This window comes from Lupinus angustifolius, chromosome LG15 (assembly GCF_001865875.1).
Source record: "Lupinus angustifolius cultivar Tanjil chromosome LG15, LupAngTanjil_v1.0, whole genome shotgun sequence".
Classification (NCBI taxonomy): Eukaryota; Viridiplantae; Streptophyta; class Magnoliopsida; order Fabales; family Fabaceae; genus Lupinus; species Lupinus angustifolius.
In genome coordinates, this window is record NC_032023.1 from 1,224,289 (window position 1) to 1,244,849 (window position 20,561).

The following is a 20,561-nucleotide window of genomic DNA, read 5'->3' on the forward strand; positions in this document are numbered from 1 at the left end:
TAAGGACTTAGGAACACTAAAGTACTTCCTTGTTCTTGAAGTGGCTAGGTTTTCCCAAGGTATAACCTTATACCAATGTAAATACATATTGGATCTCCTCTTAGATACTGGTTTCCTTCACTCTAAACCTTCCATCACACCTATGGTTAAGACTAACCATCTTAGCCAAAATGATAGTGCACCCTACGAAGATCTTGTCCTCTATAGGCAATTGGTGGGGAGATTAATTTATTTAACCAGCACACGTCCTGATATTTGTTTTTCCATTCAACAATTAAGCCAGTTTATGACATGTCCTACTATCATTCATCATAAATCAATGACCAGAGTTCTTAGATACTTAAAATCTAGCCCTGGCCAAGGACTCTTCTTCTCTGCCAAATCCATAAACCAAATTAAAGGGTTCATTGACTCTGATTGGGCTACTTGTCCCGATACAAGAAAGTCCATATTCGGTTATTGCATGTTCTTAGGAGATTCTTTGGTTTCTTGGAAAGCTAAGAAGCAAAACACAATGTCTAGATCCTCATCTGAGGTTGAGTATAGGGCCTTAGCTATTGCATCTTATGAGGTGCAATGGTTGACTTATCTTTTATCTGATTTACATATTAATTCCAAAACCCCTACCTTATTATATTGTGACAGCAACTCTGCAAGGTATATAGCTGCTAATTCAGTGTTTTATGAAAGATCGAAACACATTGAAATTGATTGTCATGTTGCTTGTGAACGTTTGCAAAACAAACTTTATCATCTATTGTCTATTAACACAAAAGAACAAGTTGCTGATATTCTTACTAAGGCTCTTGAGCCTGCTATTTTTAATTACCTTCTTCCTAAGTTGGGAGTAATCAATATCTACTCTCCAACTTGGTAGTTTGGTTTGTTTAGTTTTGGTGCAGGTTTAATTATATGTAGGGCATTCTGACCGAGAGACACTTTGACCCTGACCGAGACAACTTGATGCAGGCAATCCATTCTGACTGAGACACTTTGACCGAGACAACTTGATGCAGGCAAGCCATTCTGACCGAGACGTCCAAGGCTTGGTGCATCTATATACATTAGCATATAGACCAACTTCTGGAGATTGGATATCAGTAGAGTATTTTGACACATTTAGCACACGGGCTATTAGTAAATAGGTAGTTAGTTAAAGTGATTACAAATTTGTTATTTCCTCTTAACTCATTCATTGTTTGAGTCACAAGCTACCACTTGTATATAAGAACATAACCCTTTGTACTAATCAATTCAATTCAATAAAATTACATCACATTTCTTCTTATATCTTCTACATTTCCACATCTATCTTATATCTTCTTTTACAAATTCAAATTTTAGTATCGATTCTTTAATTTAGATTCAATAAAATCCCTCTTTAATGTAAGATGAGGAAAGCACATTCGAATAAGTAAGAATGATACCTCCTATGCTTAATATACAATATGATAAGGAACTGAACATCCACATAGTTTAAAAATGTTGACTACAACAAAAATAGAGTTGCGTAAGAAACAAGTACTATAAAAACAATAAAAAAATAATATTGTAAGAATTTTTATTCTTCTAATAATGGAATAATATTTTTGTTATTAAAAATACATATAAATAATATATATTTGTTTCTCTATATTAATGAAGATGATCTTATTTCCTAAAGATGATACAATAAATGTACAAGTAAAATGATGCCCAAAGTCCTCCTATTAGGAACTAATATGTCTATAAAAATTATGCTGAAAAAATGAAATTAAATTGACAATACATTTGAAACTCTTCAACACAAAATTAACATTTTTCTTAACGTTTCATTTCCTATGAACTAATTTATTTCCCCAACTTTTTTCTTATGAAAGAACAAATGTATACACTCTAAATTTATTTATCTTTTGTATGTTGACCCTTTTCTACATCCTTATTTCCATCTTTTAAGTTGACAGATGAGATTTTTTCCTCGGCTTTCAGTTCTTCTTCCTTGTTGGTATCACAAATTTCTTCTATGGACTTGTAAGTGTAATAATGAGCACAAATTAAATAATAAATGAGATTTATAACTTGAATCCCACTTGCAAGCCAATAATAATTCTCCAACCTACCCCTGTTAAGGTTCCTATCAGGTAACCAATTTCTCTCTTTACCAGTATACTTGTGCACTAGTGCTACAAGTAATGTACCAAGATAGTTTCCAATGCCTGAAGTTAAGCTGTTAAGAGCTGTTGCAGTGCTTCTCATGCTTTCAGGTGATTGTTCAAATAGAAATTCCAAATGCCCAACCATCATGAAAACTTCAGCCACACCATGGAGACAATATTGTGGTACCAACCAAAACACACTAATAGGAATAATGGCTTTTGGGTCATCCAATAAGTGGTACTTTGCTGCAACCAGTTTCCTTTTGACTTCAACTTGTGCTGCAACTAATGTGGCTAGAATATTAACCACAAACCCTACTCCCATTCTTTGTAGGGATGTGATCCCAGAAGGGTTTTTGGTTATTCTACGTACAAAGGGGACTAAAAGGCGTTCATAGAGAACAACACCAATCATAGTAGTTAGGACATTGAAAATAGACATACTAGCTGGAGAAATTTGGAATTTGTGAGAGAGGTGGCGGTCCATTGTGCGAGCTTGTTGAATGGTGAAACTATGTTGGTGTGATGCAGTTGTTATCAACAATATTCCACATGACCAAATTGGAAGCATTCTAATGATACATTTTAGCTCCTCAACTCTATGTACAGTGGTCAATTTCCATAAATTTGGTGGTGCATTTGGATCTCTAGCTTCCTCCTCTTTTACAATTGCAGCCTTGTCCAAAAATCTACAGATATAGGATTAGAGAACAGTTAAGTGATTATTAAGTGAACAAAATATATATTCAATCCAATTGCCATTGCATTGAGAATGAAGATCACTTCTTGTTGGACCTAGACTGCGACCGGGGAGTTCCATTGTTGCATGGGAAGAGTCACAAGTGAGACACCACGTCTTGAACCAAAACCTTAAGGCATTAGTTTCATGGGCATTTCCTTGAATAAACCCAACAATCTCCCCCTCAAGTGTGAGTACCACACACTTTTCGGTCCGCTCCCCCTTGAGTCTACCATGTCCCAGCCGAACCGTCGGCTCTGATACCACTTGTTGGACCAGACTGCTACCGAGGAGTCTCCAACCACCGGGGAGTTCCATTGTTACTTGGGTATGGGAAGAGTGGAGAGTCACAAGTGAGACACCACGTCTTGAACCAAAACCTTAAGGCATTAGTTCCATGGGCCTTTCCTTCTTATAAACCTTTTCACTTCTCCCTACATACCCAATGTGGGACTTCACACTTGAATAAACCCAACAATCTCCCCCTAGGATCTGGCATGAGATGCATCATTTTTTCATGAAGCTGTGATTTTGTCTAACTTTTTCAGTTATTTCTCATATTTTTATTTTTTTTATGTTCTATAAATATATTAATAGTAGCAGTCATAACCATGATTGATACAACTATTTGTATAAATTTTCACTATAATTATTTGTGTGATAAGATTTAAAGTGGAAATTATTGTAAATGGCTTATATTTTGATAACCTAACCCTTTCACTCCTCCCTACATATCCAATGTGGGACTTCACACTTGAATAAACCCAACAATTCACACTTCAAATTTTGGTTGGACTATTTGAACCAAATAGTTTAGGTAGACTTACTTATATTGATTAGAGTGTAAAAGGTTTCCTTCCAAAGAAATGGCATCATCAAGCTTCTTATTTTGGTACAAAAGCCTTGGATCATCTGGTAGAGTCTCCTTCCTCTTCTTTATAGCTGCCACTATCACTTGGGTCAAACGAACCAAAGGACTACCCCCTGGTTTCACCATCTTATACAATGGTGCACCCAACACAAAGGCAATGATGGATAACAACATGGCAATGGTTGGAATTCCAAGACCCCAACCCCAACCTACATTGTCTTGAATGTAAACCACAATTGTCAAAGCACTTAGAGAAGCCAATCCCATGCAGAAAAAGTACCAATTGAAGAGGTTCCATTTCCTTGATGCTACACCATTTTTTGTCATGTCAAATTGGTCTGCTGAAAAGGGCACAACGCAAGCTCTAATGCCTCCTGAGCCAATAGCTGTGAGTAAGAGACAAAGGTAGAGTATCCATAGCTGAGAAGGTGATGCTTCTTGGCAGTTCACTTGACTTGGGCATGGTGGAGGGTGCTTAGAGCGCATCAAAGCTGATACAGTTATACTAGCCAATCCCTATATCAAGCAAGAAAACATGGCCAAATAATTGGCAGGTTAGGCTAAAATTGAAAATGTTCACACCCAAATAATTTCATTTGGATTTAAACTGTTTCTGATTTAGAGATATTGTATTGTGAGGGTTTTAAAATCTAAATCAAAATTTGAAACAAAATCCAGTTCAATTAAATAATGAAAATATTCTTTCATCTCTATTTATACTGTCTTATCTCTTATATCTAAATTTTTTTCATCATTTCACCTATCATTTCTTTTGGCTTTTCTTACTCATATCTAAAGAAATTCCATCATTTCGCCTATAACTTCTTTTGACTTTATTATTTATCTAGAAATTAGATTAGCTTTAATTAGATTTATTCTGCATATGGGGCTTCTAATGAATTCCACAAATACACAAAACATTTAAGACATTATTCTATCATCTTTTTTACAATAAGAGATATCTCAACTTTCTCCCTATTACATTCAACATTAGTTAACACATATATTAGTTTAATCACAATCAATATCTTTCTTCTTTTAAAAGTTATATTCCGCTTGCTTAGAGAAGGTGAATGTAATTTCAATATGTCCCAAACAAAAGAGCTAGCTATGATAATGTCTAAATTTGCAAGAAGGTGAGTATAACTTTTGAAATAATAGAGATGCATGAGTCTAATGGAGTCAAACTTTACGTGAGATTAGTGTAATTTTCTCAATATTTAAGATGGTTGTGAGTTGTGACATTAGATTTTAGAGTTACTCCTATATGGTGACTTGAAAGTAACTTAGATTGTAGAGAGAGAATATGAAACGATAAGAAACCAGTTCATAAATGATAGTAGCAACAACAATAGTCCAAAACCGGCCAGCAAAGGATTCAGCAATCAAAGCACCAAGTAGAGGAGTGAAGCTAGATGTTCCACTAAATGTGGTGAGAGTATTGGAGGCTGATACCAATGGCATGTTCAGCACTTGTGTCAGGTAGGTTATCAAGTTTGCATTGAAACCAGCGGAAGCAAATCTATCACATATTTCATTTGCTGCATATACATTGATAATATATTAGTTGTATGGATCACTGGTGTAAACAAATATTGGAGCATATTTTTAATTAATATATGAAAATGATGATGTATTTGCTCCTCAATTATTTAAGAAATCAAATCTTTTTTTACATTATCATAGACCTATCTGGGAATACTAAAAAATTGGAGTGGATTGTGCCCTAATGTAAATATTAGAAGTTACTTCCCTGTTGGTTTTTGAAGGGTAATGAAGAAAAAGAGAAAGTTTAAGAGTCATGAAGTACACTTCTGATATGATAATAAAAGTCTTTCACTTCTCTTCATTCCCCTCCAAAACCAAACTCGCAAACAAAGAGCATCTACAATGGTAAATAAAATTTTCATTCTTATTTGGGTCTCACACATTATTTATAATTTATTACAACTCTCCATAAAATAAGAAAAATATCTAATTTTTCCTCACAATGACAAACATCATTCTTATTCTTATTTAGGTCTCTCAACATCTACATTTTTTTCACCAACATCTACCTCCCTCCTTCATTCCCTTGGTTATGAATAACCCAAGAATTGTTCTTATTTAAGAACAAAAATCAGAAAATAAGAATGACACTAGAGAATAAAGTAAGAATGTTTTTATTCTATTAAGAACAATGTTGACAACAACCATTGTGGTTGCTCTTAGAAAATACTTTATCTAATTACCACCCTTGTTGAAAGTTAATGTTATGAGTAATGTTATATCTTTATATTAATCATCGTGTCCACAAGAAAGTGATACATGTCATTTGTAAACAATCATTAATAAATAAAGTATCATCTTGTGACATATGTCACAAGAACTTTCTTGTGGTAGAAGGATTGATACGAAGATATATAATTTTCCTAATCTTATACCTATGATATTCCGCTCATCAAACACCAAAATAGACCTAAGCAGAGATGAGAAGGTAAATTTATGAAGTTAGGAAGAAAACAGAAAGGTCATTGTAACCCCAGCAACAATAGACTTGTTAGGAAAGTTGGGCTTTCTGGACATCAATTTTTGGTGCTTATATTACTACTTTTTAGGTTAAATTAAAGTTGAGTGCTTTCTTTAACAAAGTGCACATATATCAATTCTTGGAAAAGGAATTGTTAGAAGGTATAGTCACCACCTAATTTCAAGAGGATTAGTGCTTTAAACTTAGGTGGAGCAATACTTTTTTTAAAACAAAAAAACCAATTCCTTTGACTACCTGATTTAAGTTTCTTTGTCATTATTTTTCTTTAAAAAACATGCTGAATAAAATGTAGTGCTTCGGCCTTAGGGACTTTTATTACCCAAAAAAGTTAAGACAATAATTTTGGTTTACCTGTTCTTGTTAGTATTATTAAACTTAGATTGGTTATCAACTCTTTAAAAATATCAGGTTAGTTACCGGTCAGATCATTGTATAGTATAATGAATTAAAATTGTGTAAGATTTCTTTGTGATATAAGTTTTGTTAGTGTATTATTTATAACTATCATATTATTTAAGCACCAATTTTTTTGAAACGAAATTATATTTAACATATCAATGTCTAATGGTAAAAGTATGTACACAAAAAAAGAAGTGCTAAAAGTCTATTTTTCCTCAAATAGTATAGGACAACAAAATAGTTATTAGAAGAGTAATTTTATTAGACTTAACAACTCTTTACTTCTCAAATAATATCAATCGGGGTGAAATATAACTCCTCAAATAATTCAAATAATTCTAAAACTATATTATTTTGAGAGAGAAAAATCTGATTTTCTAATCTATTTGTAATATTATTTATCACTATTATAATTATAGTTATTATTTGTTAAGTTTTGTTAGAACAAAATCTTTGTTTTTTAGTTAAGTAAAAAATTATTTTTAATTTATTTTAACATTTGGTTTGAGTAACACTTTTCTTATTTTTTATTTAATCAGATACTTATATAATTATAAATTATCATATTTTACATTAAAAAATACTGAATAATATAATATTATGAATATATTATAATTTCTATCAACCTAGTATCTTTATTGAGTCAATGACAATCAAAGTTTATGGAAGAAGAGATTTAGCATTAAATGTATATGAGAAGTTGCAATCATAATAAATATAGAGTAAAGATGAATTTTTGTTCCTCAAAATTTTGTGTACTAATTTGGTCCCTAAAATTTTGAAAAATCAAAATAGTCCCAAACATTTCAAGTATATATCAAATTAGTTTTTTAACTTTTTATAACTTCTACATAAATTATTTTGACTCACGTTGATGATATTTGAATACTAATTTGAACTGTTAAGTATTAAATTGCTACACACTCAATTTTTTAGAAATGAAAGTGAATATTCACTATAAAATATATTTAGCTTGGATCAAAATAAAGTAATATATATATATATATATATATATATATAGAGGATGTTTAGCAGAAGTATAATAATGAGAGAGAAAATAGTCTATGCTCACCAAGGATGAAAGGTAATGCCCGAATGCCTCCTTTTTTAGGCTGCTTCTTCTTTTGTAACTCCTCTTCTTTTTCCTCAATCTCGCCATTGCCCTTAATGCTCTTCTCCACCTCCATATGATTTTCCAAATGTTGTCTATGCACAGAAGCATCTTGCACTATATAAAGGCATTGAAAAGTAGTCCAATAGGTGAATACCGGAGCTTTTTTGGTAAAAGACAAATTTTTCTTATTAATTAACTTGCATGACAAATTCATGTATATCCATATAGTTTTTATTGTCTATTATATTAGTCATTTAAGGAAATTAAAATATTACTTTAATCATAAAAAAATGTTATCTCTAACTTATATTAGACTCTCTTTGACTTGACTGATATTAAATGTGACTGTCATACAAATTACCATAAAATTACATGTTTATTTCCTAATTTCCATCACTTCCTAATTTCCATAACTACCCTATAATATAAAAACAATAACACTTAAAGTTGTTATTTAACAACGTTTTTTGGACTTATCTATATAAGCATAATAGAATATAGGGTTAGATTCAATAACACTTTTGAAGCGTTGTTGCAAAAAGTAAACATTTAACTGCGCTCACTGAAGCGAGCGCGAGCGGTTAAATATCTACTTTCTAAATAAGACAAATTTTCTCTCAAACACATAACAAGCATGCCAAATTCTCTCACATTTACACGAGATTTGACAATAGAAACATTATTCTGAAAACCTAATTCATAAACTATTGTATAAACTTGTCTCCCTTAGTTCAAATTTATTAACCTAAAAGATTATATACAGTAATGAAAGGGATGAATGTGATGAAGATATAGATGACAAATTCATGAATTTCTTTTCTCCCTTAACTGAAAAAATTAAGAAGGCAAAAAGACATAATTCAGATTCAATATAATACAAAATAAAATCAAAATTTACATAGAAAATTTGGATGGAAAAATAATAGCCAAATACAAGAAATATATACCGAGATTGCAAGTTTAGGAAATCACCAACAACTCCATCTAGATTCAACCGTGACATTTCACAGATTATAAAATAAGTAGTTAATATAGATGTAAATGCAAACAACAAGAGTAAATCAAAGACAAATAAATAAGGTAAAACAAGATAATGATTCACCTTATGCTCGAAGAGAGAAACTAAAAGCTAATAACTTGCTTGAAGAGAGAAACTAAGATAAGAAGAAGAGTAAGATAAATAGAATACTGAATGATATGTTTATTATTGAGTGTGAGATTTTTTTTTAAATCTGTAAATATTTGCGCTCACTAAAACAAGTGTTGTTTGAATGTATGACTTTTAAGTTCTCTTAAATGTGTGACTTTTAATGTTGATATGTCATCTTTAACGATACTTATTTAAGCAAGTGTTGTTGAATAGATTCAAATTAACATCATTTCATTAGAAAAGCACTATTGAATGACCTATTATTAAGATAAGAAAGTAGAAAACCCAAGGAATGTGTGATTATAGAGTGGCTGTTGTAGTGTTAGAAAACCCAAGGAATGTGTGATTTTATGTTTTGAGACCATGAAACTGAATGTAGGTGTTGAACTGAGCTTAATTGAAAAGCCTTTGTACAAGCTCTTGGAACACATTATTCATCATCTCTTATATTGATACTAATTTTTTAGGATAAACACTGCTTATATTGGTTTACCCTTTGTATTAGACTCTGCAAAATGATTGTTTTATTCTATAAAAGGGCAGGTGAATAAGAAAACTTGGGAAGCACTAGGATTTGGTGACTTGTAGTTGTAATCATAATTGACAATATGGAGATCTTACGTATAATCAGAAGGGGTAGATAACAACGTAAAACGTGTGATCATAACACGGATCGTGAGATCCTACCAAATATTTTTTTTAGACATGCATATATACAAAATAATAAAATCTTCAACTTTCTCCACTGCTGTAAATAATAAAATTAACAAGTAGCACTTGATAAACTTAAACTTCCAACATCAAAATACATGTATACAAAAATAGTAAGTCTCACATAATTGTCAAACTAACATAATCAACTAAATATCTGATAATAAAAAACACCAAGTATCAGAGCCTAATATTATATTACATAGATATTATATTAAATATATATAATATAATATAATATGTATGTGAAAATGTCATGTATGTGAAAAGTGGAACAAAAGTCAACCTGAGCGCTGACAATGATATGTCATCTTTAACAACACTTATTTAAGAAATCATTGTTAAATATATTCAAATCAACAGCGCTTGCTTAAAAAATTGTTGTTAAATATCACTACGACAAATATCATAATAAACAACGGTCATTCAACAACTCAATTTTGAACGACGTTGTTGAAAACGAGGCGGAAGAACATTGACAACGCATACTAAAGCACAGGCTGTCAATGTGTGTAACTTCAACAGCGTATTCTTGATATAGCGTTGTTGAACATCAGTAACGTTAGCGTTGACTCGAATGAGTTATGTTTAATAGTGTATTTCATAGAAAGCGTTGTTAATGTTAATAAATTCCACAGCGCATAAATAAGAAAGCATTGTTGAAGATTACATAATAACAACGCTTTCTTAATTATGCACTGTTGATTTTATATGACATTTTAAGTGTTAGAGATATTAATAGTTGAGTAGTTATACGTCTCTTCGTTTATTGAAATATTAATGGTTGGGTGGTTATGCATCTTTTTGTTTGTTGAAATATTAATGGTTGAGTGATTATGCGTCTCATTGTTTATTGAAATATTAATGGTTGCTCATCTATAAATATTGTGGTTCACTTCATGTTATATTTCATCAGTCAAAGTATGTGTTTCTATAGGAGTATGTTCAAAATGTTAAAAATTCTGAAGTTTTGTTTCTGTTTCAGAATCATGTCAAGGAGGTCTTTAACATATTTTGATTTGGCAAAAGGACCTAGATTTCAGAAGGAAAGTGACTGTTATACAGGATTTGCATTAAATGATGAATATTTAATTTGTAAATTATTTAGTTCATTGAGCTCTTTCAATTTTTTCAGTTCATTTATTTCCCTCATTGAAATCTTTTGATTTTTAAAAACGACCCAGATTTCATAAGGAAAGTGGTTGTTATATAAGATTTGTGTGAGATGAGGAGTCGAGGAAAAAAATATTTCCTTCATTGAAATATTGTCAATGAGGTCTTTAACATCTTTTGATTTTCCAAAAGGACCTAGATTTTAAAAAGAAATCAATGAACTGTTATACAAGATTAGTGTAGAGGAGTCGAGGAAAAAATTATGGAGAAGATTTGTTTCTTTTTCATTACATTCTTGACCTGCCAAATCATTTAGTTCATTATATTCGCATGTACCAAATCATTCACTTCATTATAATGTATTTTGCCTCTTTGAATGAATAGTAAAACAATTATTTTGGATGTTAATTTCTATTTTTTGTTAATTATTTGAATGATTTTGTTTAATACTTTTGTTGTTCCATATTAATAAACACAATAAACAAATTAAAAATACATAATAAATACAAAAACAAATTAACAAAACGTAATATTTAATATTTTCCAGTTTCGTATTAATAAACACAATTATATAGTAATCTACTTCATGACAACTTCATGTTATTAATGTAAATTCATGTTGTGTATATATTTTCCTATTATGTAAAATGTTAATTTAACAATGCGTAATTACGAATCTGCTGTTAATTTGGAACAAGTTCAGTTTAACAACGTATAATAACGATTGCACTGTCAATTAGATTCTATTCAACAACGCTATATCTAGGTAGCATTGTTGATGTGTTCATGAAAATGAGTAGTAAACAGCTGGATACACAACAATGACACAATCCTTAATATGCATTGTTGAAGATGTCAATACAACGACGCTACATTTAGGTAGTGTTGTTGATGTGTTCATGAAAATGAGTAGTAAACAGCTGGATACACAACAACACCATAATTCTTAATATGCAATGTTGAAGATGTCAATACAACAACACTACTATTAATATGTGTTGTTGAATTGTTAATACAACAACAGCGCAATCCTTAAAATCCGATGTTGAAGATGTTAATACAACAACACTACTGTTAATATGCGTTGTTAAATTGTAATACAGATTAAATATCTAAAACATGAATCGTTCTCTCTATGCTCTCAAACTTAATCGAAAAGAAATCTTCATACTCTCAGCAAACCCTCATACTCTCGTACTCTCAGAAACCTCAAAAAACTTCATCAATGGCTTCCCAAAGTGGCGATCATGGTTCTCACTATGGTGTCGAAGCTACACTGAATCCACAAGACAAGCAAATTGTTGCTCAAAAATGAACTCCATGTGGAATGACTTCTATGAAGAATGTCATTTGGTCAAGAAGTAGGGATGTGAAGATTGAAGTTCTATGGAACTCTAATGGCCATCCATTAAAATCGAAGGGTGGCAACACATTGATAAGCTATATTAGTGTTGTTGTTAGGCAGAATGTGAAGCTAACATTCAACAAATGGAGTGATGTAGGGAATACCGTGAAGGAGCGTATTTGGAATGATATAACAGTAAGTTTATTTTTTAGTTTTTGTGTTTTCATGCAATGTACGTATATGTGTTACATTTTCATGCAATGTACGTATATGCAAGTGTTTTCATGCAATATATAATGTATATGTGTTTTTATTTCAGTTAACTTTTGATGTTGTGAGGAGCATAAGGATTATATCCTTAAATCGGATGGCAAGGCTCTCCGACAATTCTGAACTGATGTTGGAAAATTACTCAGAGATACTAATGGCAATGTCAACCTAAAACCTCCAACTAAACATGAAAATATCGTTGATGAAGAGGATTGGAATACTTTTGTCACCCTCCACACACAAGACGAGGCTTTCTTGGTAAAATCATATTCTTTGTATTGACTTTTGTATATATGCTTTTGCATATGATTGTTGATACTAATGTGGTTTATTCTTTCAAAAATTAAGTAATGAAACCTGCAAGAGGGCATCCAAGCCTTTATATCCATACCAAGCTTCTCGAGCGGGGTATAGAGAAATCAAGGAAAAAATTGTAAGTATTGTTAATTTGTAAGTACATTATTGGTTATGTTTTGTATGCATATATATCTAATTACATTATTATTGGTTATGCTTTGTTAGTTGGAGAACAAAAGTGATACACATATGACTCCGCATGGAGTAGAACTCGATGTTCTATAGCTGGATGCTCGTAAGAACAAGGATGGTGTCATCGATAATGAGGAAGTTCAAAAAGCGGTAAGATGTGTTGTAAGTGCTCATTTTTAATTATACCTAATTTCCATACTTTCTTTATCAAAATGTGATTAATTAACATTTTTTTTCTTGATTTGTTAGATTGCCCTAAAAGAAAAGAAGACAAACCCGGATAATCGCATAATACTTGATAAGGCACTAGGACTGCCTATCTACCCTGGCAATATCCGAGATGTAGGATTTGAGGTTAGCCATCGAATATTTGTACCACATCCAAAGCGTTCAACCAAAGTCCAAATGAGCGAGGTTCAAAATCAACTAGATGGCCTCATGCAACGGTTCAACGAATTTGAGCAATCAATGAAGGTGAAGGAAGCTGAGTGGCAACAATTAGCTAGTGTTGCTGGCACTGTTCCTTCAAGTATCAATGAGAGTTTCACACCAACATTCTCATTCTGATTCCCATTCTTGAGGTAATTTAGTTAACTTAACTAATTATATGTTTTAACTTACGTATATGGAATCAGTTCTTGCAAAATTTTCTTGGATACCCCAACGAGCCGAGTAGTGGGTGTTGGGAAAGTGCACAAGTCGGTCGATGCTATGCTGCATAATGCACGTATCTCACGCCATCATGTGAAGGTCTCGATTGATGTTGCAATCGATGATGATGCATTGCTGTCACTTCCTCTTGATGAGGATATCTTCATAGTTGGAGGGGATATAGGCACTTTTGTGGCTTGGCTAGTAGACCTTGTTCCAGTAATTCCTTCTAAGGTATGATTTTTTACCTTATGCTCACTCATATTATGTATATATTGATCTATAATTGATATGTTTTTTATTGAATATTTCAGGAAAATGTACATTTCTTCCCAAGTAGCACCCAAAAGTCTAAGCCATCTTCGGGGGATGTGAGCTCAAAGCCATCTACTGAGGATGTGACCTCCAAGAAGAATACCAACTACTGTACTCAGCTATTGGAGCATATACAGAAGTTAGGAGATGGTATAATAATTATATCAATTCCCAATGAAGTCTTCGGGGATAATATTGATGAATACGTTGGCATCAATGAAGTCCAGGATGTATATAAACATGATTGTATAGGTGCAACTAATGTATGTATATATATGAGGTAAATTATGTTTTCTTAACTTCTCACTTTTGCATGGTGGTGTGTTATAATTAACTAACATTTGTGTTATATATATTATGTACTTGTATGAAAATTTTATTTCAGTAAATAAGTAAAAGGTGATGTTCATATCCCCACACATTACCGCTTTGGTGTCGAGTGACAAAAATAAGATTTTGGAACAAAGAGAACGAATTACAGATAATCTCATCCTTCATAAAGAAGATGCAGATTTATTTCTTGCACCTTTGAACCATTTACATATGTTTTGTTAGGCAACATTGGGTTTTGGTTGCCATCAATCAGGTCAATAAAGAAATATATTACTTTGACTCATTGACATATGGTGATTTGAACAACTACTCCTCTATGAAAGATTTGTTTTCTAGGTAAGTGGACTATTCATTTAAACTTTTAGTTACACTTTCACTTTCCTAGTTGTTTAGTAATTAAGTACATTTTCTATTGTTTAGTAAGATGAGAGTTTACAGAAGCTATAATCGTGGTAGAAACAAGTTACCAAATCATAAAATCAAGTGGTCTCATATAAAGGTATTGGAACAAATCATCTCAAACAATTATATGTGAAATGTATTCATATTTCAACTAAGGTTATACTTATATGTTTACTTCATTTTAATTATAGACCCCTTGCCAAACAAACCAGATAGATTGCGGCTATTACATGCTGAAATTCATGAATGAGATCATTCAACAATGGCCAACTAATGAAATCAAGATTGTTGACAAATCATATACTGATGACGAAGTTAACCAGATTAGAGAACAATGGTCCAACTTTGTACTTAATTCTGTTGACAAATCATAGCTAAATCTATAGTAGATTAGTTTTGTACAGATTGTAGCTTAAGGAATTCAATTAATATTCAATGTAATGTATATGAGTTGGTCTATGTAATATATGTTTATGTAAACATTACAGTGTAATTAATGTTCAATATATAAATTCAGTTGTGTTCATATAGTTGTCTTTGATGTTTCTATATGCATTCACTTTGTTGTTATGTTTTGTTTCTGTATGCATTCAGGTTATTTTTTGTTGTGTGCGTAACTGTGTAGAATTAGGAATAATGGTATTCAACATCACTTTTTTTTAATGTGTTCTCATTATACCTATACAACAACGTTTTTTTGACAATGCGCTATTGTTTACATTGAATTCAACAGCGCATTCACAAAAAACATTGTTGATTCCGTTGAATTCAACAATGCATTAGAAAAAAACGATGTTGAATACTTATCTATCATTTATTCTCTTTTAGCTATACAACCTCACATTCGATAAGAAGCGCTATCAATATGATCAACAAAACTATTTCATCTGCACTTAATCGTTTAACACATTGCTTAATCGATTAATTATTCGAATGTTAATTATTGTCATTATTAATTATTCTATATATTTAATTAATTGTCATTAATCGAATGTCATAATATAATTACTAATTTTTATTTCATTAAAAAAAGGAATTAGTAAAAAAATTATTATATCTTCCACAACGCTTCCTTAAGATTGCGATGTGGAACATTTACCTTCTTTATATTTGAATGGGGAGTTCTTCCATAGCGTTTCCTTAAGATTGTGTTGTTGATTAGGTATCATTGACAACACCATCTTCACTATGCATTGTTGATTATGTATAATTGACAGCGTCATCTTCATTATGCGTTGTTGAAGATACTATCAGACCCTAAAAAATTAAAATGTTCTCGCATTCTCACACATTCATCAGCAATCCCAACACTCATTTACTCAGTAGTGAAACTTATTTGCTCTCAAAATCGACCTCGACAATCATATAACCTCATCATCATTCACTCATTCAACACAAAAAATCATTCACTCATTCAACACGAACATTCAACAATGATTTCAAAAATCCTTCACTCATTTAACCTCAAAATCATCATTCACGCATTCATCACCGAATTGAAATTGTTTTTTTTCTTATAGTTATTTGCCTTTTTAATTAAATTATATTTAGTTTGTATTGAGTGATTTCAATCATTTAGCTTCTATTGAGTTGAGGTTTCTGAGTTCCGACTCATTTAGATTACGTTATGAGTTAGGGTCCCCCATTTTTAATTACATAATAATGTATTTGCTCTGCTTGGTGAGCTTAACTCCAAGCTTTAGGGATTTATGCATTATATATTTTTGTTAATAGAAAATGGATGAGTGACAATCGATTGACAAAGGAGTATGAAGAATGAGTGAAATCATTTGTTAGGTTTGCAATTGAGAATGCTGAAAACCCTAATAGAATTGTATATCCTTGCTTAAGATATTGCTACTTAAACAGAATTACTTCAAATGAGTTAAAAGTTCATTTAGTGTGTCACGGTATTGATCAAAGTTACACATGTTGGACAAGACATGGTGAGAAGAGAGACATTATGGATTGTGGTGATGAGATGTATATGAAAGACAACTACGCAAATGTATATGAAGACGATCATTTCGAGGAAATGGCAAACATTGTCGAAGAAGATCTTCAGGATTGTCCTGAGATGTTTCAGCGGTTGATAAGTGATGCTGAGAAACCATTATATGATGGTTGTACTACATTCACAAGGTTGGTAGCGGTGTCAAGTTTGTATAAGTTGAAATCTGTTAATGGATGGATTGATAAGAGTTTCACTGACTTGCTTGCACTTCTTCTGAAGGATATGTTGTCGGAAGATAATGTGCTCCCTTCTCAAACCTATGATGCAAAACAAATGTTATGCTTGTGAAAATTATTGCATCTTATTTTTTAATGAGTATGCTTCATTAAAGTTTTGCCCTAAATGTAATGCATCACGATATAAGAAGAAAGACTCAATTCCCAAAAAGGTTGTATGATATTTTCCCATCAAAGCAAGATTCAAGTGTATGTTTAGCAATGCTAAAGATGCAAAGAAGTTGACATGGCATGACGAAGAAAGGATTAAAGATGGCAAGCTTCAGCATCTTGTAGATTCTCCTTAATGGAGAAAAATTGATCACGACAATCCTAGTTTTGGTCAAGAATCAAGAAATTTACACCTTGCATTGTCAACGGATGGAATTAACCCACATAGTGTTCAAAGTTGCTCAGTACATGGTCAGTGATGTTAGTGAGATACAATCTACCTCCTTTTCTATGCATGAAGCGCAAATATGTGATGTTATCTATGTTAAATAACCAGGAAATTACATAGACATATATTTGGCTCCATTAATTGAAGACTTGAAGCAAATGTGGGAGACATTTGGTAAATCTTTTGCAAAAGAAATTGTCACAAGTGGGTGGAATAAAATGTTAATCTTCTTTGAATTGCCATATTGGAGTTCATTATATGTAAGACATTTTCTCGATGTTATGCATATTGAAAAAAATGTGTTTAAAAGTCTCCTTGGTACCTTACTCAATGTTCCGGGTAAGACCAAAGATTATTTGAATGCAAGGTTGGACTTCGTTAGTATGGGAATAAGAAATGAATTGGGGCCCATAATGAAGGGAAAACGTACATTTCTACCTCCAACAGCTTATACTTTGTCGAAGAAGGAGAAAATGGAATTCTGTAAATTTACTCATGGTGTTAAAGTTCCAGAGGGGTACTCTTCCAACATTCAGAACTCTTTTGCAAAAGAAATTGTCACAAGTGGGTGGAATAAAATGTTAATCTTCTTTGAATTGCCATATTGGAGTTCATTATATGTAAGACATTTTCTCGATGTTATGCATATTGAAAAAAATGTGTTTAAAAGTCTCCTTGGTACCTTACTCAATGTTCCGGGTAAGACCAAAGATTATTTGAATGCAAGGTTGGACTTCGTTAGTATGGGAATAAGAAATGAATTGGGGCCCATAATGAAGGGAAAACGTACATTTCTACCTCCAACAGCTTATACTTTGTCGAAGAAGGAGAAAATGGAATTCTGTAAATTTACTCATGGTGTTAAAGTTCCAGAGGGGTACTCTTCCAACATTCAGAACCTCGTATCAATGAAAGACCTCAAGTTAAAAGGTCTTAAGTCTCATGATTGTCCTATACTTATGGAGCATTTATTGCCTATTGGAATATGGTCAATTATACCTAACAAAGTTCGAGGAACCATAACTAGGTTATACTTCTTTTTCAAGGCAATTTGTTGCAAAGTGATTGACCCTGAGAAATTATATGCATTGCAAAAAAAAATTATTTCTACTTTGTGTAAGCTTGAAATGTATTTCCCACCTTCTTTTTTTGACAACTATGTGGCCCTTCCTATATGAGATGGATGTACCCTTGTGAGCGTTATATCAAGACATGAAAAGGGTATGTGAAGAATCAATCAAGACCAGCGAGTTGTATTGTCGAGCGATATATTGTTAAAGAAGCTCTTGATTTTTGTACCGGATACCTTACCGGTGGTGATTTCATGGGCATTCCAAAGTCTCGATATACAAAAAAAACATTTGGTGAAAGTATTACTATGAATGAAATATTGACTATAACAAGAACCGAATTGGAATAAGCGCACTTATACGTTTTACATAATGCCGACGAGGTTGAGCCATATGTTGAAACACACAAGGAGATGCTAAGGAAATCTTACCCAAGTAAGCATAAAAATTGGATTTCCAAAGAGCATAATCGGTGTTTCATAAAGTGACTAATAAATCACATTGATGAGGAGTTGATTTTAAATGCACATTCGGTTTCCGAAAGATTGAAATGGTTAGCTAATGGTCCAAGCATTCATGTCTTATCCTACACTGGTTACCTAATTAATGGGTTCACATTTTATACGAAAAAACAAGATGATCAAAGTAAAATACAAAATTGTGGTGTGACTCTTGTTGCTCGAACTTTACACATGTCAAGTGCAAAAGATAGAAACCCAATATATGTGAACATGTCATACTTTGGAGTGATTGAACGAATATGAGAATTGGATTACATAATGTTTCAGATACTAGTTTTCTATTGTATGTGGGTTAATAACAATATGGCTTCCGAGTTGATGAGTGAGGGTTCATGCAGGTGGATCTTAATAGGCCGGGATATAAAGATGAGTCATTTATTCTAGCATCACAAACTTAACAAGTATTCTATGTTAGTGACCGAGTTGATATGAAATTGACATTGTTCTTTTAACTAACAAAATAATCGTCAATAATATTGATGACCAAGAATACGAAGATATTGAGGAAGATGATCCTTTTATTTGGACATATCAGTCGCGTGAGAGCAGACCAACTACGGATGTGATTTATATACAAGAGATGATCACGATGAAGGGCTTTGGATAAAACAATATGTTCTTCCAAACAAGGATGACCCTACAAGACAAAAACAATCAAAGAAAAGGAAAAAGTAGATGCAAGTAGTCTTTGTATAATTATAGCTTAATTTTGATTGTTTGTAATTTTTATAATATTGTCTCTTTGTAATTTGTGTAATTTTTTTATTTTTAATTATGTATTCTGTCAAAACATAATTGACATGATATTCATTGTTTGTATTTTGTATTACATTGATGTTAATAAAATAAACTTTTGGCATGTATTAATGTGTCTATGTTGTTCAGAATGTATAAATGTATGTGTTGTTGAGAATGTTTGTTCTTCTAATAAATGTATATGCAGGTATTAATTTATACAAATCAACAGCGAATTATAGGGGAAGCCCTGGCATGCGCTGTTGTAAAGGATAACTAGAACAACGCTTTTTATAGAAAGCTTTGTTGTACATTATTAATACAACAGCGCCATGCGTGTGATGCGATGTTATATTAAGGTGTTATTTGCGAAAATTTATGAATAATACAACATCGCTTTTCTGTTACTGCGCTGTTAAATATATGAACTTCAACAGCGCAACAATAAGCATTGTTAATAAGACCTATAAAATACGATGTTTATGTAAGACCTATATGACAGTGCTTTATGGACGATGTGTAACACCGCAAATTTTATGATTTTGAATTATAAGATTTTATTAATATTGTTATTAATTATATTTTCGAAAATGAATTTCTGGGAATTTTCGGTAAAGAATTAGATGAAACTATATTTGAGTTTTAGTCTTGTAATTCTATTTCCAATTTAGTGGTAAATTTTCATGATTTTCAGAGACAGTCGGTTTCGGACCGCTGTCGGGGCCGAATCATCTCACCCGTTACGGCTCAAAAAGTGGTTTTTGAGTTCTGGAACTCGGAATCGAATTCTGATTGCGCCGTTGGCTTCATAATTTCATTTGGAGTCAATATAGACCTTGAGTGTAGCCATACCTATTTTCTAAATATTTTTCACTCAGAATGCCGTAATCCGAAATTCTAATCGGATATTAGGATCGGGCGATTTATAATACCCGATCGAGTATTGGCCGATAATACTCGGGCATGTTTATCGCACGGGTCCGCGAGGTGATCATTTCGCATTGGGATGCAAGATTTGACTTCCATAAAGCAAATCTCA

At 32.2% G+C, this 20,561-nt stretch overlaps 1 protein-coding gene across 1 annotated transcript; it reads right to left on the reverse strand.

Annotated features, from left to right (window-relative positions):
- LOC109327524 (protein NRT1/ PTR FAMILY 3.1-like) lies at positions 1,810-7,863 on the reverse strand. The gene is made up of 4 exons (XM_019560698.1): positions 7,747-7,863; positions 5,069-5,286; positions 3,702-4,261; positions 1,810-2,824 (listed from the first exon to the last, which is right to left on the reverse strand). Exons 1-4 carry the CDS (start codon positions 7,859-7,861, stop codon positions 1,882-1,884), a joined length of 1,836 nt encoding a protein of 611 aa, XP_019416243.1. The 5' UTR covers positions 7,862-7,863; the 3' UTR covers positions 1,810-1,881.